The sequence below is a fragment of the Procambarus clarkii genome, chromosome 8 (genome assembly GCF_040958095.1).
Source record: "Procambarus clarkii isolate CNS0578487 chromosome 8, FALCON_Pclarkii_2.0, whole genome shotgun sequence".
Taxonomy (NCBI): domain Eukaryota; kingdom Metazoa; phylum Arthropoda; class Malacostraca; order Decapoda; family Cambaridae; genus Procambarus; species Procambarus clarkii.
Genome location: NC_091157.1, coordinates 42,442,018 through 42,467,793, shown reverse-complemented (window position 1 = coordinate 42,467,793; position 25,776 = coordinate 42,442,018). Strand labels below are relative to the sequence as shown.

Sequence of the window (25,776 nt, the reverse complement as noted above, 5' to 3'; positions counted from 1 at the left end):
AAAATGTGTTTGTGCAAAATGAAATCTTCAGAGAACCAGACAATAAGAATTCCAGAGAGCACATAGAGGTGTCTAGAGACGAAGTGGAAAATATGCTCAAGGAGCTAAGTAAGAACAAAGCAGTTGGTCCAGATGGAGTTTCACCATGGGTTCTGAGAGAATGTGCACCTGAGCTCAGCATTCCACTTCAACTGATTTTCCAGGCATCCCTGTGTACAGGAGTCATAGCAGATGTGTGGAAAAAGACTAACATAGTTCCAATCTACAAAAGTGTCAGCAAGGAAGAGCCCCTTAATTACAGACCTGTATCATTGGCAAGTGTAACATTCAAAATATTACAAAAAATAATTAAAGCTAAATGGGTAGAACACCTGATGAAAAATTATACAACAGACAGTGTTTTTTTAATCTGGAAGATCCAGTGAAACAAATTTACTTAGTTTCTATGATCGAGCCACAGAGATTTTACAGGAAAGAGATGGTTGGGTTGACTGCATCTATCTGGACCTAAAAAAGGCTTTTGACAGAGTTCCACATATAAGGTTGTTCTGGAACAATGTTGAAACATATTGGAGGAGTGACGGGAAGACTTCTAACATTGATGAAACATTTTCCGACAGAAAATGAGGGCAGTAATCAGTCAATATATCAGACTGGAGAAATGTCACAAGTGGAGTACAGGTACCAGAGGGTTCAGTTCTTGCACCAGTAATGTTCATTGTCTACATAAACAATCCACCAGATGGAATACTGAATTATATGAACATGTTTGCTAATGATGCTAAGATAATAGGGAAGATAGGAAACTTAAATGATTGCCATGCCCCTTCAAGAAGACCTGGACGAAATAAGTATATGGAGCACCACTTGGCAAATGAAATTTAATGTGAATAGAATGTGGAATAGAACATACGCCCCACACAACCTACAAATTATGTGAAAAAGCTTTACAAAATTCTGATAAAGAAAGAGATCTAGACGTGATTCTAGATAGAAAACTATCAGCTGAGGACCACGTATATTACAGTGTGTGAGGAACCTATACTACGCTTTCCGATTTCAGAATTGCTTTTTTTTCAGAAATACATGGATGGTGAAATACTAAAAGAAACTGTTCATGAGCTTTGTGAGACTAAAGCTGGAATACGTAGCAGTTGTATGGACCCATATCTTATGAAGCACATCAACAAACTGGAAAGGTGCAAAGACATGCAACTAAATGGCTCTCGGAACTGAAAGACAAGAGCTACGATGAGAGGCTAGAGGCATTATATATGCCAAAACTAAAAGATAGAAGAAAGAGGTGACATGATCACTACATATAAAATATTAACGAGAATCTAAAATTGATAAGGAAGAATTCCAGAGGCCTGGAACTTCAAGAACAAGAGGATTTAAGCTAAGTAAACAAAACTGCCAAAGAAATAAGAAAATTCACTTTTGCAAACAGAATGTTAGATGGTTGGAACAAGTTAAGTGAGAGGGTGTGGAGGTCAAAACCATCAGTAGTTTCAAAGCGTTATACGACAAGAGTGCTGGGGAAGACGGGACACCATGAATGTAGCTCTCATCCTGCAATTACATTCAGGTAATTACTTTTCAGGGCAAAGTATCCTACACAGTAGGCTGGTCTGTATGGGACAAACACCGAACACACCAAGAGAGCAGCCTTGTCAGTGCAAAGGCAACATCAACAAGTGCCTTGGAAAAGGCAGCCTTAACCATATGCAGCTCGAGATAAATAGTTTCCAAAGTCCTCAAACTAAGTAAGGATTGTAAACACATGGCACATGAAGCAAACACTAAATATTACATCTATACTAAAGCCAATGGGTCCCCTACAGAACAGAGTCCAAAGGATCTTGAGGTAATCTCGAGATGATTTTGGGGCTTAGCGTCCCCACGGCCCGGTCCTCGACCAGGCCTTGTTTTTGTTACACATCCCCAGGAAGCAGCCCCTAGCAGCTGTCCAACTCCCAGGTACCTATTTACTGCTAGGTAACAGGGGCATCAGGGTGAAAGAAAAATTTTGCCCATTTGTCTCCGCCTCCACCGGGGATCGAGCCCGGAACCTCAGGACTACAAATCCGAAGCGCTGTCCACCCAGCTGTCAGGCTGTCAGGATGCTCAATGCTTATTTAGAAATTGGAACCCAAAGCAAGGGACATGAAGGATCAGGTCAGAAATGTCTGATATCAAACAAAGGACTGATCATTGTTGACAAGGTAAGCTAACAGCCTCTGTGGTGCTGCTGCCGCTTGGTAGCAACCAGCAGTAACTGGAAAGAGGCATGACATAACTACTGGGTGGATCATTTGAGAAGTCATCGGCTGCTTTGTTTACCTTCTTTGAACCTTGCAGTTGTTCATTTTGCTTTGCTTAACTTCTGGGAGTTTCTTTGGTGAGGGTTATCTAGAATTCTGGATCCTGTGCCTCTATGAGCAGGACCCAGGCTTTGGCCTCTGATCTCCAGTAGATTATTAACATTAAGGACTCTTAGGGGCAACATGATTTGTGTGCGTAGAGCTATCTCAGTGTGGGTCGTTAACCCTTCCAGAAAATATAAGCTAGAAATTAAGTTTTTTTTAAACAATCCAGATTTCACAGCAATTCCCTCAGGAATTTGGATTTTTCAACAACAAATCCAAATCAGGGAGATCCATTACGTAGATTTGGTCAGTTATGTAGAGTTATTTGCTACAATGTAGGTTTAGAATTTGGAGGCTCGACAGAATAATAGTTTATTGTATATTGAAAACCAAAGAAAATGAGGTACCTAAATCATGTGTAATTATTAACAAAGAAATTAGCTGAAAAATTTTTCAATAAAATTAACGAAAGTGTTCATGTCATTTTATATACAGTACCAATGAAAAAACTTTAAATAATTTTCAATCATGTTTCATGCATCATTATGCTCTAATTAATAATAAATAATGAATTCTGCATATTTTATTTTTATAAAAAATTACATACAGTACCTCTGGATATGATTCATTTACTGGATGAGATGGGTTTTGTGGTCCTGCCGCTGCTCCTCCAATAGCTCCCTCATCCTGATGACTATCACCTCCACCCACTGCACCCTCCAAGGGCAGCACAGGCTCAGCAGGGGCTTCATGACCCATGGCCACAGGTGGGGGATCCAATGTCACAACACGGTCAAGAGCAGGGTCGGCTGTTGCTTCAGCAAGATCAGTCACAGATTTACTTTTCACACACTGAAAATAATTTATTGTAATTGGTAATGCTGCTCATGTTATGTATGAGAGCTTGGATATTTATTACTCATTTCTAGTTTCTAAGTCTTACCAATAATCTTTGCCCCAATATCTCTGCACTGGAAGTCAGAAAGGAATTGGCATCAAAACTGAAGCTGGTGCAAAACACAGCGATCTAAGTCCCTAGTAATTTTCGGTTGCAAAGGAATCAGAGGAAGCTGACAATGCAGCAGCCGACGCAAAGCCCCCAGAGGCCAAACCAGCGGTCGCGAGAGAGGCGGAAGAAACCAGAATGGCCGACGAAGTCACACCCGACCCGGCGGGTAGACCATCATGACAAAGTTCAGGCTCCCGCACAAATCCTTGAGCAACCGGCGCATGACCCTCAGAAACAGACGAAGGCAGGAACTCAGGTGAAGCAGAGCCACCGGAGGAAAAAACAAAAAAACTGTCCGAGCGTCCCACCGAAGACCCAGCCAAGACCGAACCTGAGAGGGAACCAGATGGGACTTCCACCAGTTCACCAGGAACCCAATCCCGGCTAGCTGGGAAAATAACAAATCCCTGGCGAGCAGACACACGGACCGCCTAGGAGCCCAAACCAGCCAGTTGTTGAGGTAGGCCAGAACCCGAGCACCTAACAGACGCAGACGGGCCACCACAACCAGGGTAAGGTGTGTAAAAACGCGAGGCGCCAGATTCAAACCAAAAGGAAGGCAACAAAAACAGTAACCTTGACGCCCCACCCCAATACCGAGCCAGTTCCTAAACCTTGGATGAATCGGGACATGACAATACGCATCCTTGAGGTCCAGGGACACCATCCATGCATCCGGGTTCAACAGAAGACGGACCTGGGACAGAGTCGTCATTCGAAAGGAGGGGCAATAAATCCACCGGTTCAGAAGGGATCTTCTTGAGGTTATCTTGAGATGATTTCGGGGCTTTAGTGTCCCCGCGGCCCGGTCCTCGACCAGGCCTCCACCCCCAGGAAGCAGCCCGTGACAGCTGACTACCTCCCAGGTACCTATTTACTGCTAGGTAACAGGGGCATTCAGGGTGAAAGAAACTTTTGCCCATTTGTTTCTGCCTCGTGCGGGATAAGTCCAGAATGAACTTGAGGTCCGCGCAGTCCTGTTTCAGGATTGGAAATAGGCGGGAGACCCACCTGAGTGACGAGGTCGTTTCGACAAATCCCAAGCGAACCCACTCAGAGACGACTCAACAGAGCGCAGGAGAAGAGGCCTGCTCCGCCAACCCCGAACCTCCCGGAGGAGGAGCCATTCAATGCTACCGCAGGCCACACGAAACAACCCGTAAAGCCCATGAATCATGGGACCAGACGCGAGTAAACTGAGCGAGCCTCCCCTTTATCATTGACGCGGTTTGTCCCATTGACGAACCACGAAAGGGCCGAGGCACCTTACGAGAACCTAAACGGTGCACAGGGTGATACCGTGCCGACCAGAAAAACATGGAATTGAAGACTGTGCCTGCCCCGAATCTGGCATCACTGGCCTACCACATCACGAAGAACCCCCCACTTGGGGAAAGGCCCCCCACGAGCCCACCGGAGGACTAATAAGTCTGACACAGGACGACAACTAGTCGAAGTCGTGTGCAGATACTGCACAACCGCAGACTTGGCAAAAAGCAACGAACAAAAAGGTGAAGACAACCTAAGAGCCAAGGCCCAGGCGGATTCCAAAGAAGAAGCCAGCACCGCCTGCCAACACGCGAGGCGAGAAGCAAAAAACCGCAAGACCGCATCCCGCATAGGCAGCGGGAAGAGCTATAACAATGCAGACAACACACGCACCACTGAGGGCAATACCCCAGACCCAGAGGCAGTCCCAAGCTCCCCCACATCCAACTCAAGCCAATCCAAAGACAGCTCAAGGAGGAAGAAGAAACGCAGGGCCGAAGCCAACAGGCCCCGAGTACGCAAATGCTCAGCGATCAAGGCAGCCGAAAGGGAGGGAACCTGCACATGAAGCTGCATCATTCCCACATCCTGGAGAAGGACAGGGGCAAACAAACATGCATCGAGATGTTCAAAGTCGTCTCCTAGGAAAACCTGCAACGCTGTCTGAGCTTTTATCCACTCAAGCAAGCGGGACCGACAGAACGTGTGCCAAGCTTCCAACGAAAAGAATGGGCAGTCTGCCAACCAGGATGACTCCTGAACCTCGTAACGAACCCAGTACGGACACGAAGATCCATACACAAAGGAACACAGATCCATCACAAAAGCATAATCTGGGTCGTGCAGGAGGTGAGCCGCAAGGGCTTCATGCACCACATGAAAAGGGATGCGGTAAGCTGTAAAACTCCAGAAGGATGGGTCCCAAGGAACCCATGGGATCACGGAACCGAATCCTGGAACGGGTAGACGCGAAGTCCAACTTGTACAAGGAGGGAGCGAAAGAGAACCCTTCTCCTTGTAACACTAAGCCCGTCCTCAAGGGAACAAAAACCCAGGCAGGGTCCAACGAGCTCCAATGCCCCCAAGTCAACCCTTTCCCCCCCCCCCCCCCCCCCCAAGGGAACTGCACCACTAGACTCCGGGGCCGAGCCGTCCTCCAAACCTCCTGGCCTTTAAAGAAAAGACAGGAGCAGCCAAAAAGGCAGGAGCAGCTGAAAAGGCAGCAGCAGCCGAAAAGGCAGGAGCAGGCTCGAATGCCTCCCCCCCCATCCCCTGGAAGGGGACTCCCCCGAGTCCGCCCGAGTCTCAACACTAACTAAACCCTGCCCTGACTCAGAAACCCTCAGATGTTTTGGAACCAGAAGCATAGGGGAAGGAACCAGATGAACCACAGAAGGGAAAGGACAAGGTGTGGCGGACTGAACCAAAGTCGAGGTGACTCCCACCCCCAAGTCCAGGTCCCTATAACCAAAACGAGGCAGTCTCGGGGCATCCAGGGAAGCAACCAACCTATTGCGTTGCAGTAACCTAAACTGAGCATGCAACACCTGTGCTGCCTGCACCCCTCATATCATGTTTAGTAGCTTGGGAGAACTGGAGTACGTGTAAAGAACAAACATCGCACAACTCCGGGTCAAAAGAATCACCGACCCGACAGGCAGCATGGCGGAGGCACAACCAGTGAGTGTTACCCCGAGACAAGGGGACAGAGCAATTTTCAACTTCACACAAAGCGAGAGGGGACTCAGGGGTCACATCCATTGGACTACGAAGCCTTTTCCAGAGCCCTTAGTCTTGTAAACATGCTAAATGCAGCCCAGGCAATGTACTGCGAACCGGCGCCCAAAACTACCAAGCAAAGTTCTAAAGCTGAATACCCGGGACATGTCCACTCATGGGGGCCAAGCAGGGGGTACCATCAAAATACAATATATATACAAGAAGGACCCAAAAGGGTGACCAAATGCTAACCCTCCCCCACCTGGCTGGAAAACAAAAAACAAAAGAAAACCTCCACAAAAAGACAACGTACCCAGGTGGAACAGAGTCGGTCACTAACATTATTTGAAACTAGCTGTGCAGTAACCTGCGCCCCTACCAGTGATGAAAACTACCTCCTACCCAGAGGCAAGCGGGCAACAAGACCCGAGTCGACTCCAAGGGCGGCTAAGTACCGAGCAGTAAAAAACCAGTGTTGAATGTAATGAAACGCCATTTTCTGGGCGTGCCCCTACGGCTCCCTGGAGCTTATCGGGCTAATGTATGTTATATTAGACCGAGACATTAGCTAAGAAGTTCAGACCTACCAGGGACCAGCGCCAGAACCTGGCCCGTTCAGAGAGGTTTCAGGGAGCAATGGCCCTGGAAAACCCCTTTGTGGTTGGGGTTTTCCTTTTCTGCCATAGACTGGGGTTAGGCACCCAGAAAGGTAGGCATAACAAAACAAACCCCACATGGTAAAAAACTAAAACAAAAAACCGAACAGAGAGGTAGAAACTCCCTACAATCACAAGGAAACAAGCAAACAAGCAAACATCACACTTTACTGCTGCGCCGATCGTCCGCGCAGCCCTCCCTGCCCCAAGAGGGGGGGGGGAGCCCCGGACCTACCGCGCTGGCTGCCAAGCTTCAGTTTGGAAGCTAAGCTTCAACCAACGCGAAAAAACCGCCGACCGGTGGGAGGGAGGGTTGCCAGGGAGCCTCCGGGGCTCACCCAGAAAATGGCGTTTCATTACATTCAACGCTGGTCTTCTGTGGGGAGTCCCTACGGCTCCCTGGAGCTTCATACCCAAAGAGAAGGAAAAGAAAGGCCCAACCCAGGAGGCGGCCGCCACAAACTCTGCAACGCAAAACCGAGACAACAGGTCATAACCTGTGACCCAAACAGACACCGAAGCCAAACCCGACTCAGCGGGCAGACCAGCACGTCGAAGTTCAGACTCCCGCACAACTGCTCAAGCAACCGCTGAGCAACCCGGAACCCCCTCATGTACAGCCGAAGGCGGGACCACAGCCGCAGTAACACTTCTGGAGGGAAAGACAACGATTGTCCCAATAGCCCTAAACAAGGCCCAGGTCCGAACCCGGGACGGAAACAGATGGAATGGCCTCCAGATCACCAGGAAACCAAACCGTCGAGGTAGGCCAGACACCGAATCTCAGACTCAGACAGGGCACTAAGATCCGGTAAAGATGCAAAAAAATATATACCAAGTGCCCATTACAAAATAGGGAAGGCAACAAAAGCAGCAAGCCTGAACCCCCACCACCAACTGTGCCAGTTCCAGAAAACTGGAGAGGAACGTGCCAAGAAGTGACTTGGAGGTCCAGGGCCACCATCCAGGCACCCGGCCCCAACAGAAGCCGGACAGGAGACAACAGTCCTCCGAGGAGGGCATAGAATCCAGGGCGCAGACTGAAGAAGTCCAGAAGAACTGCAGATGCGAAAGGCCCATGACTGCAAGGAGCAGATGGGAACCCCAGAAGGATGGGGCGGATCGACTACGTCCAACGCACCCACTAAGATGACATGAAGCACAGGGGAAGAAGCCCACCCCGCCAGCTCTGAGCCCCCCCAAAGGGGGAGAAGCCGTTTACCGACGCCACCAGAAGCTGGAAGACAACCAAAAGCGCCCACCAACAGCGGGACCATGCGAAAGTCAACAGAGCAAGCTGCACCCCCAGCGCCCCGTCAACAGAGAAGGGAACAGAACCCCTTCCGAAGAAAAAATACACACACATATACACATTCTGTATATACACATAATATACATATACACAAACACACAAGATATGTTACACACACGTGCGTATACACATGTGCACACACACACACACACACACACAGCGTACACATGCACATGCGCACACACACACACACACGTGTGTTTAGGAAGTGATGTGGTGGAGGCTGACTCCATACACAGTTTCAAGTGTAGATATGATAGAGCCCAATAGGCTCAGGAATCTGTACAACTGTTGAATTATGGTTGAGAGGCGGAACCAAAGAGCCAGAGCTCAACCCCCGCAAACACAACTAGGTGAGTACAACTAGGTGAGTACATACATTGCAAAAGAAAAGTACCAGTCGCCTACCAGTGGGCAGAAAGCACCATGCAGGCCAGGCAAAGAAGGCACAAAACTGCATCAAAAGGCCCACCTCGACAGGAAAACCTCAAAATCCCAGCACGACCACAACATGTGCCAAGACCCAAAAAGATCAGTCTGCAAGCCAGGAAGACCCCGGAACCCCAGAAGGCAGAACCGGGTCACACGAGGAAACAACGCCCCCTGAACCCACAAAGGGGGCCCAAGAGGAAGAAACCTCCGGAACGAAACCAAAGAACCCAAAGGAACCCAGAATCGACCAGGGGAAGCCCAAACCACCACATTTGCCGGCAGAGAACACCACATAAAGGCAAAGCACAGCCCCCAGACAGAACCCCCTGGGAAAACGGTCATAACAGACCAAAAACCGAGGGACAAGGTGTGGGAGCAAGCATACCAGCCAGGGGACACTGAGTCCAAACCCAAAGGCCCAGACCCGAAACAGACAAAATGGAAAACAAGGTGTAAATTCAACATCCAAACGTTCCCAGAGGAACAGGCAACGGGCAGAAAACACCAGAAAAGCAAAGAAACAACAACAGGAGAATAAAAAACCCTGAAAAAAGGTGAAAACTCACCCCAGAAGCTCGCTCGCACACCCAGTCGCATGTAAGCAAAACGCAACGCCGCCCTGGTGGCCACGCCGGGAAACCGGCAGACGAAAATGGCCGCCAGCAGGGGCTGTGACTAACGCTAAAGATACAAAAACACGCCAGCAAAAAGTGGGAAGCAAGCAGACTGGATGAGCGAAAAACGCCGCCCAACAGCAGAAAACCCAGGCAGGGGCAAACCGCCCCAAAACTGCTAGCAGGCATCACCCACACCAACAACAGAGGCCCTGGGGCAGAGCCATCCTCCAAGCCCTCTGCCCTTAAAGAAAAGCAAGAGTCCATAGGAAAGGCAGCAAGAAAGGGCCGCTGGTAAGACCCAGAAGCCTTGGCAGGAGGAACCGGCTCGAAAAACCTCCGTCCCCCAACCCGAACAGGGCAGTCCCCGAAAACCGCCCGAGTCTCGGCCCCAACTAAGCCCTGCCCCGACCTCGAAACCCCCACACAGTCCGGAGCCGGGAACAGGGAGGGAAAAGGGCGAACAGCACCTAACCAAACGGGGCAGCCTCAGGGCATCCGAGTGGGAAACCAACCTAGCATGTTGCAGCAACCTAACCTAGCTTGCAACACGGATGCCGCCTGTACTCTGAACAGTAATAACATCAGGAGAGTACTGGAGAACAAGCAGAGAATCTCTCGCAAGACTCCGGGTCAAGGTGTCAGTGACCCAACAGGCAGCATGACGGAGGTAAAAGTGGCGACTGTCACCTGGAGACGAGGGCACAGCAACCAACGATCCCGTACAAGATGGGTTGGAACCCGGAAGACACATTCAATGGTCCCCCGAGCCCAGACAGGGGTTTCCAGGGCCCGTAGGGGTAACAACTATGGTAAGCCCGAGCAAGGTGTTGCTAACCGGTTAAGAAACCCAAACATAACAAGAGGGTAGATGATAGCACTGAAAACCCCTGCGACGTATACAATCACGGGGGCCTAGCAGAGGGCCGCCAAACACTACCAGTGGAACCATAGCCACACTAGGCAGACCCCCACCAAGCATGAAAATAAAAACAAAAGAAAAACCCCGCAAAAGTACACCGTCTCCAGAGGCAACAGGAACCGGCCGCCGCTTAGGTGGCAGGCTGTGCCACACCTTGACACCCTAACCAGCACAATACCAATCCATACTTAGGGCCAAACAAGGGCCCCAAGCCCCAGCTGGCCCCAAAGGCGAGGCAAATGCCGAGCAGCAAGAACCTCTTCGGGAACGGTTCCCGAACGCCCCAGGGGAAGATAACCCTGTTAGGCAAGGGCAGTACTCACAGGGCACTTAGGGAAGTCAGCCACTAAGCACATGCAGCCCTGGCACTGATGAGGTACTCCTGGCCACTGCACAACACAACACACGGCAGTGAACGCCACACAAGGTAAACACCGCCTAGGAAACCGAGGCCAGAGAAGCGTCTATCCCGGTTCACATTAGCTTACGAACTAAAGCTTGGCAGCCAGCGCGGTAGGTCCGGGGCTCCCCCTTCCCCCTCTCGGGGCGGGGAGGGCTGCGCAGACGATCGGTACGGCAGTAAAGTGTGATGTTTGCTTGTTTCCTTGCGATTGTAAGGAGTTTCTACCTCTCTGTTCGTTTTTTTTTTGTTTTAGTTTTTTACCATGTGGGGTTTGTTTTGTTATGCCTACCTTTCTGGGTGCCTAACCCCGGTCTATGGCAGAAAAGGAAAACCCCAACCACAAAGGGGTTTTCCAGGGCCATTACTCCCTGAAACCTCTCTGAAGGGGCCAGGTTCTGGCGCTGGTCCCTGGTAGGTCTGAACTCCTGAGCTAATGTCCCGGTCTCATATAACATACATTAGCCCGATAAGCTCCAGGGAGCCGTAGGGGCTCCCCACAGAAAGCACAGCGGAGGTAGACCCCAAGGTGACTTGTGGAAGGCCGTGCCAAGGGCAGTACATACAGGACACCTAAGGAAGGGAACCCTAGGCACATGCAGCCCGAATACTGTAGAATATTACTCCTGGCTCACACATCCCCTGGAGAGACAGACTATGCCACAAGGCACAGTAACTGATAACAAACACTGGAGCCAGAGGTACCTGACCAGTCAGGAATCACATCAGCCAAGAATTTCTGGTTGGGTTGCCAGTGCGAAGGTTGGGGGCTTGCCCTTCCCCCTCCTGGCGGGGGGAGGTTGCATGGACGGGGGCGCGACCACGTGATGACATGATACTAGTTGCTAGTTTTCGTTTCGGGAGTTCTGTCCACTCGTTCAGCTTTTGGTGGCAATTTTCACCAGTATAGGGGTTTATTTTGAGACGCCTACCTTTCTGGATGACAGACCCAGTCGATGGCAGACATAGAATGCTTCCAACCACACGGAAGTTTCTATAGGATATTGCTCCTCGTGCCTCTCTGAGGGAGCCAGGTTCTGGCCGTGGTCCCTGGTAGGCAGAACCCCATGAACTTTGACTGATGCCAGAAAGCTAAATAAGTACATATCAGCCTGGATAGCTCCGGGGAGCCGATGGGGCTCCCCCAGAAAATCTATACACAGTACTGTAATTAAATACTGGAATACATTACCTGAAAATCCACATGTCGACTCTTTGCTTCCTCCTTTTCCCATGACATACGGATAAAAGGTCGCTGCACATAATTGTATATAACCTCTGCACGACCACCTGCAATTACGAGTTTGAGTTACTGATTTGTTCATCTGTATTTAACACAAGAAATGCATACAAGAACAAATTTCAACTTGTTTAACCCCAGGGCTGTGCCCCCTATAATAGCTGACATCCCCCACTGCATACACAAAGAAAAAATTAAAAAACCAGCGTTGAATGTAATGAAACATTTTCTGGGTGAGACCCAGAGGCTTCCAGGAGCTATCCAGTCTGATATGAATGTATCAGACCCTGGCATCAGTCAAGTGATATGAGTCCTTAGGCCTACTGGAGACCATGAGCCAGAAACTGGCCCCCTCAGAGAGGCACGAGGAGAAATGGCCTATGGAAACCCCTGTGCAGTTGGAAGCATTCTATGCCATCAACTGGGTCAGGAACCCAGACAGGTAAGTGCCCCAAAACAAACCCCAAATTCTGGTTAAAAGATTGCTACTGAAAGCTGAACTGTTGGACAGAACTCCTCAAATAAAAACGAGCAAACAAACATGACGTCTCCACGTCACCGCTCCATTGTCTGTGCAGCTCTCCCTCCCCCCACTCCCTGGGAGGGGGAGGGGGAAGTCCTAGACCCCTACGCCAGCTATCCATACCCCTGTTCTGATGATGGATATCAAAACACGTGAAAAACCACCGACCGGAGGGAGAGAGGGTGGCCGGGGAGCCTCCGAGTCTCCCCAGAAAATGCCGTTTCATTACATTCAAAGCTGGTTTTCTGGGGGAGGGAGCCCCTACGGCTCCCCGGAGCTACTTAACAAAAGATAAAACAAGAGGGACTTACCCGTGAGGCGGTTGCCACTCGATCCTCAACTAGAAGTCGAGTTGAGAAGCGAGTGGCTGCAACCACCAATCCAATGCGACACATGCCCGACTAGGGCCAGGAACATTAACAATGTAGTGAGCGGCCAGGACTCTGTCCAGCCTCCAAAAACCACATGCCCAAATGCCCAAGACATGTTACTGAAGACGGCAGCCAAAGCAGCAAATTTATGAACGTCATGGGCACAAGGATAGATTGCAGGCTGGTTGGACCAAATAACCCTGCGGACGACCTGGGAGACCCGAACCCTGGAACAGGGAAGAAGGAAAACCGGGTCAACCCAAAGCACGTCCCCGGCCATTGATGCCATGGCGTGCAAGTGAGAGCAGGGAGAGCCACAACCGGACACAACACACAATGCACCCCCCGGCTTAACCAACTAAGCATCAACAACCCAAGGACCCCTCTGGAAAGCAGCAGTCTCATTCTTCACCATAAAAGGGGATAGCTGCAAACGAACAAGCTTATCACCAGGACCAAAAGAGCAGAAACCCCTGTGTGGGGAGAAGAGCATGAAGCTCCCTGACCCAACCCCCAGTGGCCAACACCAACAGGAAAAAGAGCCTTGGAAAAACAATTCTGAACCGAAGGGGCCACCACAAACCGAGAAGGAGAGAGAAAGGAGAGCACCTGGTCTAAAGACCAGGATGGCTCAGGCGACGTATGAGCAGGTCAGAGGTGAAACAATGCACGAGACAGCAAGCTGAATGGAGCAGAAGTAACATCCACCCTGAATGCAAGCTGCAGTGGCTCCACCAGCGCCGCATGATATGAGGCGACAGTATTTGCCATAAGATGATGGTCCTGAAACAACCATGAAAGGAAAGACAGGACAACCCGAACCGAGACAGAAGTAAACCTACGAAGGGACAAGAAATAATGGAAGGACTGCCAGGAAACTTCATACTTCTGCCAAGACGAAGCACGCAGTTGGGAAACCATCAACAAAGCTACCCGATCACCATACAAGTGGTGATAGATCCCTGTCAAAAAGACCAGACATGAAGACTCGGGGAGAAGATCGAACCAACTATGTAAAAGATCGGTCCATTCTGCTGAAAGAGGCAGAGCTGCGAGAAGGCCCTTGGGTTTGGACACCGAGCAAGCAGCGCCTGAAACCAAGGCTGGGCCAGCTACCAAGGAGCCAAGAGGACTACTACTCTTTGGTAAGTCTCCAAGTGAGCCAGGACCTGGAGCAACAGCTGAACCGGGGGGAAGGAGGGGAAGAATTAAAGGTAACCCCACCTCGACCAGTCCTGCCGCAAGACATCGATCTCGACACCCTCGCAGTCGGGGAAGGGTGCCACATACAACGAGAGACGCCTGAACCACACAGACGCGAAGAGCTTTACCTTCGCGAGCTCGTAAGTCCGGTGGAGACAACTGAATGAGTCGTCGTCAACCGTCCATTCCATGGACAGAGGAATGAACAGAGACAGGCCATTCACCAGGACATTGGACACCACCCGAACATGAACAGCCGGAGAGCCAAACCCCTAGAACTCCGCAGACGAGTCACCCGAAGCAACCAGCCCCAAAGAGCAAAGGACCGCATCAAACCCCCCTCAATTCAGGCAATGAACCACCGGGAAGCAGTCCAAATGGAGCCGGACCATTGATCCACAAGCAACCCGAACGCTCGGAAGTGACATCCACACTGCCGCAAACTCCCGCACTGTGTTGTGGGCCTGATGGAAGGACGATCCCCCACTGCCACTGGCTGGCCTGGTGAGCACTGGTCACAAAGCCTCACCCAAGAGACAACGCGTCTGTGAACAAATCAAGCGAGGGCTCGGGTAGGCGCCAAGGCACTGAACCCCAAAAAACCTGAAGAGGAAGCCGGCGACACAGCTGCCGAAGCAAAGCCCCTCACAGGCTGAACCCAATGATCATGATATAGGAGGAAGGGATGTCCCTGAAGGAACCAGAACAACCAACTAAGTCGAAGTACACAAGGGAACACAGAACCGAATCCTGGGAGAGGTCGACGCCATATCAAACTCGTACAGGGAGGGAGGATAAGAAAATCTCACCCCCCTGTATCAACATGCCCCCTCAAAGGGTACCAAAACCTAAGCAGGATCAAACAGGGTCCAAGCCATCCAAGTCAACCCCTCCCCCACCCTGGGAACCTCAACATCATGACTTGGGGCCGAGCCGTCCTCCAAACCCCCTGCCGCAAAGGAAGAGGCAGAAGCAGCCGGGAAAGCATGAACGAAGGGGGGCCCACTGGTCAGACCCAGAAGCACTGGCTGGAGGAACAGGCTCAAATGCCTCCGCCGCCACACCGGAAGGGGCATCCCCCAAAACTGCCAGTCTCAACAACTAAACCTTGCCCCGACTCCGAAACCCTCAGACGCTTCGGAGCCAGAAGCAGGTGGGGGGAGGACTAGGATAAAAAAACAGAAGAGGAAGGACAAGAGGGCGTGGATGAAACTGAAGTCGATGTGACTAACACCCCCAAATCCAGGTCCTTATAACCAAAAGGGGACAGTCTCGGGGCTTCCGGGTGAGCAACCAACCTAGCATGTTGCAGTAACCTGAAGCGAGCATGCAATGCCATAGCCGCCTACACCCGAAGATCATTATCAGTGGACTGGATGTATTGGAGTACAAACAAGGAACAAAACTCGCAGGACTCTGGGTTGAAAGTGTCACCGACCCAACAGGCAGCATGTCGGAGGCATAAACGGTGATTGTTACCCTGAAACAAGGGCAACACAACAACCCTCAAACTCGCACAAAGCGAGATGGGACTCAGAAGATGCATCCATCGAATCACTGAGCCCTGCAGGGTTTTCCCGGCACTTAGTTATGTATTTTCACTAAAGGAAGTCTAGGCAAGGTACTGCTAACTGGCTACCCAAAACTACAGTACCAAACTGCTAAAGCTGAACACCCTGGACGTGTACACTCACGGGGACCTAGTGGAGGACCAGCGGAGGACCACCAAGATATATATATGGGTGATCACCAAAACCAAGGACCAAACCTCCCCCCCCCCCCCTGGTGCCGGTCGGCCGAGCGGACAGCACGCTGGACTTGTGATCCTGTGGTCTTGGGGTCGATCCCAGGCGCCGGCGAGAAACAATGGGCAGAGTTTCTTTCACCCTATGCCCCTGTTACCTAGCAGTAAATAGGTACCTGGGTGTTAGTCAGCTGTCACGGACTGCTTCCTGGGGGTGGAGGCCTGGTCGAGGACCGGGCCGCAGGGACACTAAAGCCCCGAAATCATCTCAAGATAACCTCAAGATAACCCCCCCACCAGGCAATAAACAAAAACAAAATAAAAACCTCGCACGAAGACAACATGCCCAGGTGGAACAGGCCACTATGAAAAGGTGAAAACTAGCTACACAGTACTGTACCTTGCACCCCTACCAGTGACGAAAACTACCTCTTACTCAGTGGCAAACGGGTGCATGTAACACCCCAGCTGACTCCAAGGGCGGGCAATCACCGAGCAAGTAAAACCACAGCGGAGGTAGACCCCAAGGTGACTTGTGGAAGGTAACCCCCCCAAGCCCCAAGTGCAGTACTTACAGGGCATTTAGGGAAAGTAACCCTAAAGCCTGAGTACATGTGAAATTATTTCTGGCTCACACACCACCACCGGACAGGACCACACCATAAGGCACAGCATTGATAAGATTTGAAGCCAGAGTCGCATGACCATCAGGAATCACATCAGCCACAGAACTGGGGTGTGGATAGCTGGGGCTGGGGTCTGAGGCTTCCCTCTTTCCTCTCCTGGGAGGGGTGAGCTTCACAGGTAGCGGCACGGTGACGTGGTGACATCATGCTCGTTTCCAAATGGCAAGTTCTGTCCAATAGTTCGGCTTTCAGTAGCAATCTTTTTAACCAGAATAGGGGTTTGTCTTGGGGAGCTTACCTTTGTGGGTGCCTGACCCAGTTGATGGCAGACATAGAATGCTTCCAACCACATGGGGGTTTCTATAGACCATTGTTCCACGTGCTTCTCTGAAGGGGTCAGGTTCTGGCTAGTGGTCCCTGGTATGCCTAAGAACTCCAATCGCTTGACTGATGTCAGGGTCTAATACATTTATATCAGCCCGGATAGCTCCGGGGCGCCATAGGGGTTCTCCCCAGAATATAAAAATTTTCTAGTAAAGTGGTACCTCGGAATACGAGTGTCCCTGTATACAAGTTTTTCAGAATACGAGCAGGATTTGCTCTGAAAATTTGCCTCGGAAGGCAAGGGTGTTGATACGTGTACAGGCCGACCTAGCGCGTGGTGGTACGGAAATTGCCCCTCAGTTTACCAGTGCCTCTCACCCAGTGACTATCCCGCCTCAATTCTTCACCAGGATTTTCAGCGTTTTGTTGGATTTTTGGTCATTTGACCATAAAAGTTGTTATTATATATCTCACCATGGGTCCCAAGAAAGCCAGTGGTAAGGATCAAGGCAAGAAAGCACATGTGAGGATGACAATAGAGGAAAAACTAAAGATCATTCAGAAGCATGAAAATGGTACACGTGTTGTTGAACTTTGTAGGCAGTACAACAAATCCATGTCAACGACATGCACTATACAGTGGCACCTCAACTTACGATTGCCCCTACTTACGATAATTTCGAGCTACGATGTAAATTTCATCGAAAAATGCGACTCGACATCCGATGGTGTCGTCGACTAACGATATTTGTTGGTACACGTTCGGGTCGACCGAGCTCATGGTTCCTGGTCACGTGGTCCGACCTGCCTCAGTTTACTACAGCTGCCCGCTTAGTGACGATCGCGCCTATAAGAATTCCGCATTTGTGGTAATTTTTGGCATTTTGAACATTAAAGTAATTATTATATATCACACCATGAGTTCCAGGAAAGTCAGTGGCAAGGCTCAACATATGAGATCCCATGTAAGAATATCCATAGAGCAGAAACAAGAGATCATTCGTAAATATCAAGATGGTGTGTGGGTTGTTGAACTGGCTAGGCAGTACAACAAATCTCAGTCAACGATATCCACCATACTGGCTAAGAAAAAGGACATTATGGGTGCTAAAGTGGTAAAAGGCATATCAATAATCACGAAACATAGAACACAAACACTTGAAGATGTTGAACAGTTATTATTAATTTGGATACACAACAAGGAGTTAGCAGGTGATAGCGTTTCGGAGGCCATCATTTGTGAAAAGGCAAGAAAATTACATGAAGACCTTGGAAACCCCTGGAACGAGTGATGCAAAAGTGAAAGAGTTATAGGCGAGTAGGGAATTGTTTGAGAAATTTAGAAAAAGAAGTGGAATTCATAGTGTTGTGAGGCATGGGGAGGCTGCCAGCTCAAACAAACCAACGGCTGAAAGATTCATTGGTGAATTTAAAGATTTTGTGCAGAGGGAGACATACCTACCACAACAAGTGCTTAATTGTGACGAGACAGGGCTATTCTGGAAAAGATTGTCGAAGAAAACATACATTACCAAGAAGGCGTAGTCATTGCCTGGACACAAGCCTATAAAAGATCGATTTACTCTTGAGTTGTGTGGTAATGCGAGTGGGGAAGAAGAGGCAGCTGAGGAAATTTCTTCAGGGGAGGATGTGCCAGTACAGAATGTCTCTTCCTCAACAATTAAGAAAATGTGTGCAGCATGGAAAGAATTGCAAACCTTTGCTGAAACGACTTACCCAAATCAAGCTGCAGTAGGTCGTTGCCTTAACCTATTCAATGATACTGTGATGCATCATTACAGACAAATGTTAAAACGAAGGGAAAAACAAATGTCTCTTGACAAATTTGTAGTGAGACAAACAAGCACTGAACCACAACCAGGTCCTAGTGGTATTCAGGCAAAACGTAGGAGAGAGAATACCCGAGAGAAAACATCACTGCCTGATGTGATAATGGAAGGGGGACTCCCCTTCCAAACAGTAACAACTCTCCTCCTCCCCCCTCATCACCATCTTCCATACGCCATCAAGAGCCCTCCATAAAAGTAAGATAAACTTAGGTACTGTATTGTAGTTAGAAAAAAACATTGTATTCAGTATAAAATGTATTTGAATGTTAATATTTTAGAGGGTGGGGAATGGATTAATTCAATTCCCTTTATTTCTTATGGGAAAAATAGCTTCGACTTACGATATTTTGACTTACGATCCGTCTCTGGGAACGGATTAGCATCGTAAGTTGAGGCCCCATTGTACTTGGCAAGAAAAAAAGGACAATTATTTCTGTGTGCTGATTTGAAACCAGTCCTAGTATTTTCCAAGTATAAATTATTATATCTCTCTCCTGTTTGGGCTCTAGGGAATACAGATTACAAATCTTTAGGCAGTCCCAATAATTTAGATGTTTTATTGAATGGATTCTAGCAGTAAAAGATCTTTGCATGCTATCCAAGTACCTGCTGACTACCTGTTGATGGTTTCAAGGATCAACGTCCCTGCAGCCCAAAATCTGACCAGACCTCATGGTTGCTGGGCTGGTCAACCAGGCAGTTCGATGCGACTGCTCGCAGCTTGACATACAAATCACAGCCTGATTAGTCAGGTTCTCTTTTGAACATTGCAAGAGGTCGGTCAATTATGCCCCAAATGTGTAGAAGAGTGTAGAAAAGTCTTGGTCATTTCTTGGTCTTAGACAGTCTCCGTGGTGTAGTGGTAAGACACTCGCCTGGCGTTCCGCGAGCGCTATGTCATGGGTTCGTATCCTGGCCGGGGAGGATTTACTGGGCGCAATTCCTTAACTGTAGCCTCTGTTTAACGCAACAGTAAAATGTGTACTTGGATGAAAAAACGATTCTTCGCGGCAGGGGATCGTATTCCAGGGACCTGCTCGAAACGCTACGCGTACTTGTGGCTGTACAAGAATGTAACAACTCTTGTATATATCTCAAAAAAAAAAAAAAAAAAAAAAAAATTTGTTGTTGACAGAGTTCTCTCTCGCCATGCAAATTGAACCTCTGCTTTTCCATTGGGCTATTTTGCACATCCTGCCATGACTTCTGGTCTCATGTTGTGTTATTTGTGTGTGCAGATTTGAAACCAGTCCTAATATTTTCCAAATGTTAATTATGTCTCTCTGCACCGTCTGCACTCCCAATACAGATTTAAAATTTTTAAGAGGTCCCAATAATTTAGATGTTTTATTGAATAGATTCTAGCAGTTAAAGATCTTTGCACCCTCTCCAGATCAGCAATTTCTCCAGGGTTCAATGGGACTGTTGGTGTGCAACAATATTCAACTCTAGAGAGCACTAATGTCTTAAAAGAAAAGACATCATTGTCATGGTATCTCTTGTTTGGAAGGCTCTTGTTATCCAACCTGTCATTATTCTTGCAGTTGTGACTTTGCAGCAACTTTGTACAGTGGTACCTCCACTTACAAATTTAATTCGTTCCCAGAGATGGGTTGTAACTCGCAAATCCGTAACTCGAAACAAATTTTCCCATAAGAAATAATATAAATTGAATTAATCTGTTCCACACCCCCAAAAATATTAACTTAAAAATACATTTATACCTAATACCATTTTTTTGTATTAGCTACAATACAGTATGTATATCTTACCTTTATTGAGGACTCTTGTTGGTGTATGGAACATGATGATGGGGAGGGGGGGAGGAGGAGAGGTATTACTGTTTGGAAGGGGGAGTCCCCTTCCATTATAAAATCAGGCAGTGATGACTTCTCTGGGGTACTCTGTCTCTCCTAGGTTTTGTCTGCATATCACTAGGACCTGGTTGGGGCTCACTGCTCGTTTGTGTCACTAAGAACCTTTCCATAGAGATTTGTTTTCCTCTATGGTCATCCTCACATGTGTTTTCATAGGTTGAACCTTACCACTGACTTTCTTGGGACCCATGGCATGGTATAATAATAATAATTACTTTTATGTTTAGAAACCAAAGAAAGCTGAAAAACAACTAAATGCTTTACAAAGAATTCAAGTGCAATCGTCACTGTGCAGGAGGCACTGTTAAACTGAGGCATAGTCACCCGTTTCACCAGGAACCATGCGCTCGGTTGACCCATGCGTGTATCAACAAAGTTGCTAGTCGAGGCAAAGATCGTAAGTCGAGTCAAATTTTCTGACGAAATTGTGGTCATAACTCGAAAAAATCCTTAAGTAGTATATCCTTGTCTATGTCTGATATGAGAATGAGGAAAAGTATTGGAGCAAGTACCTTGGGGGACTGAGCTTTTCATGGTAGATGATTCGGATTTTACTTTGTTGAACACTCTGGGTTCTGTTTGTTAGGAAATTAAATATCCATCTCCCTAATTTACCAATAATTCCTTTTGTTTGCATTTTGTGTGCAATAACACTATGGTCACATTTGTCAAAAACTTTTGAGAAATTTGTGTATATTACACCAGCATTTTGTTTGTCTTCCATGACATCTAAAGCCATGTTTTAGTGGTTTACCAACTGTGAGAGGCAGTCGCACCCTGCTCAACCCGTGTGACCCAGGGTTATGTCGACACTGTGAATCCAGGTGTTTTGTTATCTTACTTCTTAGCACTCTTTCAAAAATTTTATGATGTATGCTGTTAGAGCTGTTGGTCTATACTTTTCTGTGAGGAGCCCCGTTGGCTTCCTGAAGCTATCTGAGCTGATATGTGCTACATTAATTCGGGGGCATCAGTCACAGGGGTTCTTATGCTTACCAAGAACCACGAGCCAGAATCTAGTCCCCTCAGAGAGGCACAGGGAGCAATGGCCTATGAGCACTTAACATTTAAGGAATGTCATAATTGCCATTGACTTGGGAAGGACCCAGAAAGTTAGGCGAATCAAAACAGACCACTGTCTGGTTAACCTGTGTAATCTACATCCAAAAATATCAAAATAACTCCCCTAGGAAGAAACCAAACAAATAACCCTTCATGCGACAAGCACTTCTGTTCATTAGTGCTACACCTTTCCCCTCCAGGAGTTGAGAGGGAGCCGGCAGCCCACAACTCCAGTTCTTGAACTGATGTGCTGGTGGTAAGATCAGCCACCTCTGGCCTCAAGTTCCTGTTCTGGATTTTTTACTTGTGTAGCTCTCCCAGCTGTGTGTGTGTGTGTGATGGCCAGGTGTCTCAGTGTACAAGAGCAGCATGTGTCTAGGGCGACCTTCCCTAGGTGCTCTGTGAGTACTGCCCTTGCGAGTCAGGGTTATCTTCCCTGGGGCGTTCGGGAATCACTTCCCATTTAAGGACCTCATCGCTTGATGTTGTCTTCGCCCTTGGGGTACGTCGGGTGTCTAGAGCTTTCCGATTTGCCCCAGGTAGGGGAAAGTTATTGGCCGGGTGGAGCGTACTGCAGCTGGGGCAGCTGGCTTTACTTCAACGCAGCGGCCAATGTTTACAGAGTAAAAAGGACATGAACATAATATTCAATGGTGTTGGGCTATGGACAATGTCATATGGCCTAATTGCCACCACATGGGCAAGATTATAGATTGAAACAAAGGCATAAGCCACCAATGTGCACCCACATATGATGATCTCATTCACCTGGTAACTAATGAGTAACAATTAACTAGCAACTAATGACCAGGATTTTTGTCAAGGGTAAACTCCACTTCATCCACATAGACCTATTATATCCTTATTTACATCATACATGTAAAACCCAGACAATAATTGTTTAAATCGTCACATGACAATAACCACATTATCCTGTGAATCAGCATATGACGATAACCGCTGGCCAAGGTTTAACAAACAGGTTGAATTCTATAACTGGATAAAATAAAACAAGAGAATGATGGATAGGTAGACTATCTTCCTACACTGCTAGAAAGCTTTTGATACAGTTCCTAAAAAAAAAAAAAAAAGTTTCCTGGCAAACAGGAAACAAAGAGTCATAGTCAAAGAGGATAAGTTAACCTGGAGAAGAGTGGAAAGTGGTGTTCCACAGAGTTCTGCTATAGGACCTTTGTTCTTTCTAATTTATGACCTCCCAAAAGGGGTGGGGTGGGGGGGGGGGGAAGGATGAGCTCCTACATATTGATACTTGCAGATGATATAAAGTTAATGAGGAGAGTAAGAACTGAAGACAACTGAAGGATACTGCAAGAAGACATTGACAAACTTTAAGCAGATAAATAAATGGCTGCCAGAATTCAATCCAAATAAATGTAAAGCAATGAAAGTGGTTAAGGGAGATAGGAGTACATGCCCTAACCAACTCGGCTATGTTGGTTAGGGTGTGTACTTGGAAGTACCCAATGTGCTGGTCTGAATCCTCATCATGGATTTTACTGATTTTATTATTACTGTATTATTGTTACACTGTATTTTTATTATTATTATTATTATTATTATTATACTGTACATCACATGAAGGCCAATCACATACATGAGGCAATATTCTTGGATCATTTAGTTCTGATATAATGTACAAAACAAAACATACAAAAACTAATTTATAAATACACTGTATGGATTCCTGTACAGTATAATTTTCAATAATCAGACCTAATTAACAGTATAATTTTCAACAATCAGACCTAATTACTGGTTAAATAGGAACTAGATAATGTAATAGTTTTTAAGCTTAAGATGCAATTACCTGGCCGTTTCTTTATCTTTTCCTTATATGTTGGGTATCCTTCAATACCTAAACGAATCTTCTTAAGGCCCCTCTCCTTCAGCACTTGTTTGGCAACATCTCGGTTTTCTATGTACTTGAAGAAACGGTACATTGCCGTTGAGCAAATGGCTGTAAAGATATACTTTTTTAAGTGGACAAAACTAATAGTTAATCTCATTCAGTAAATTATAGTTATTATATTTATCTTGGGGAAAAATGATGTGTATTAAAGAAATTGGTTTAAAGATTAAAATGCCTCCAAATTTCAGTGCCGTACTATACTTAAGATTAAAAAGAAACCGACTGAAAAAAATATTAATACTAACTTTGGCTGTATTCCTCTCCCATTTGTGGAGGATAGTCATCATCCCACTCTACAGTGTCATCATCTAATAGTATGACAATATGGCATTCACGATCTCCACGTTGTGCAGCAAACACCATTAGGGGCAGAATGTGCTCCTCTAAGAACACTTCAAATTGCTGGCGAGCTCCTTCATTACTTAGCTCATGTAATAGCCCACCTGTTGATACATTAAAAAGAGGATTCTCGTCATACTAACAATCGACTGTAATTTACGAACATTTTGATACATGAATATCTGATTAATTCCTTTAAGGTAAATATTTCCACACAAGTAGCGCAGGAGTAGACTTGGTGAATGATTAAATGAGATTTGTGAATTAAAAGAAGTTTATTACAATTTGTTAATAGATAACCTATGTAAGGTGGGGCTGTGTGGAAAGACATGGTCCCTGCTGTCCAGTACTTTTCCGGATGATTCTCTGTTGATGGCAGGAAGTGAAAAAAAAGAATTACAAAAAGCAGTACAGTAAATGATTGCTATACAGTGTGGTTGTGCAAGAGTTAGGAAGTTAAAAATTTTGATTTACCATACAGAATAAAAACAAAAACGTTTGATGGAGTGCTAGGTTAACAGGTTGTGGTTAATCCTGGACGTGGTTAAGGAATTTAAAGTAAAAAAAAAAGTAAAAAAAAAAAAAAGTAAAAAAAAAAATCAGCATTGAATGTAATGAAACACCATTTTCTGGATGAGACCCGGAGGCTCCCCGGAGCTTATCCAGGCTGATATGGAACTATTAGACTTTGACATCAGTCAATCGTTAAGGAGTTCTTAGGCTTACAAGGGACCATGAGCCAGAAACTGACCCCCTCAAGAGAGGCATGAGGAGCAATGGCCATTACACCTTCAGTTCGAAGGTGTGTAGCCAGTGCAAGGGGTCAAAACCCTTGCAAACCCACACCCAAACCTTGGGAGCCGGTCGGCCGAGCGGACAGCATGCTGGACTTGTGATCCTGTGGTCCCGGGTTCAATCCCGGGCGCCGGCGAGAAACAATGGGCAGAGTTTCTTTCACCCTATGCCCCTGTTATCTAACAGTAAAATAGGTACCTGGGTGTTGGGTGTTAGTCAGCTGTCACAGGCTGCTTCCTGGGGGTGAAGGCCTGGTCGAGGACCGGGCCGCGGGGACACTAAAGCCCCAAAATCATCTCAAGATAACCTCAAGATAAGATAACCCAATGTCAAAACACGTGACAAAAATGCCGACCGGAGTGAGGGAGGGAGGGATGCGGGAGAGCCTCCGGGTCTCGCCCAGAAAATGGCGTTTCATTACATTCAACACTGGTTTTCTGGGGGGAGCACATTCGGCTTCCCCAGAGATACTTACCAAAAGACGAAAACAAGAGGGACTTACCTTGGAGGCGGTCGGCACTCACCCCTCAACGCGAAGATCAGATAACTTGCTGCAACCGCCGACCCAAAGTGACACAGGCCCGACTAGGCTCCCGGAACATTGACCAGGTAGCGTGCAGCCAGGACCCTGTTCAACCGCCAAAAGCCCCGCACCCGAATGTCAGCCAAAGACATGTTACTGAAGACAGCAGCAAGAGCAGCAAACTTACGAGCATCGTGGGCACGGGGATAGACCGCAGGCTGGCTAGACCGAGTAACCCTGCAGACGACCTGGGAGACCCGAACCCTGAAACAGGGAAGAAGGGAAACCGGATCAACCCAAAGCGCGTCCTCGGACACTAAAGCCGTGGCGCGCAAATAACGGTGGATAGCTGCAACCGGACATAACACATGACGAACCCTCGGCCTGACCAACCAAGTATCAACAACCCAAGGTCACCTCTGGAAAGGAGCTGTCTCATTGTTCACCAGAAAAGAAGGAGACGGCTGCAAACAAACCTATCACCAGAGCCAAAAGAGCAGAAACCCCCTATGCCAGAGGGGAGCACGAAGCTTCCCCGACCTGACCCCCCGGAGGCCAATGCCAACAGGAAAAGAGAGCCTTGGAGAGACAATCTGAATGACCAAGACGGCTCAGGCGGCGCTTGAGCAGGCCGTAGGTGAAACAACGCCCAAGACAGCTTGCGAAA

At 47.7% G+C, this 25,776-nt stretch overlaps 1 protein-coding gene across 4 annotated transcripts in view; it reads right to left on the bottom strand.

Annotated features, from left to right (window-relative positions):
* The window catches only part of mri (BTB/POZ domain-containing protein mrityu), a 423,115-nt gene that overhangs the window by 27,316 nt on the left and 370,023 nt on the right, over positions 1-25,776 (bottom strand). For all 4 annotated transcript variants that reach the window (XM_045744968.2, XM_045744969.2, XM_045744965.2 and 1 more), the window contains 4 exons: positions 23,698-23,895; positions 23,351-23,500; positions 11,895-11,992; positions 2,982-3,221 (listed from right to left, as the gene is read on the bottom strand). In XM_045744968.2, coding sequence (XP_045600924.1) covers positions 2,982-3,221; positions 11,895-11,992; positions 23,351-23,500; positions 23,698-23,895 — 686 coding nt within the window. The remainder of the gene's footprint in view (positions 1-2,981; positions 3,222-11,894; positions 11,993-23,350; positions 23,501-23,697; positions 23,896-25,776) is intronic.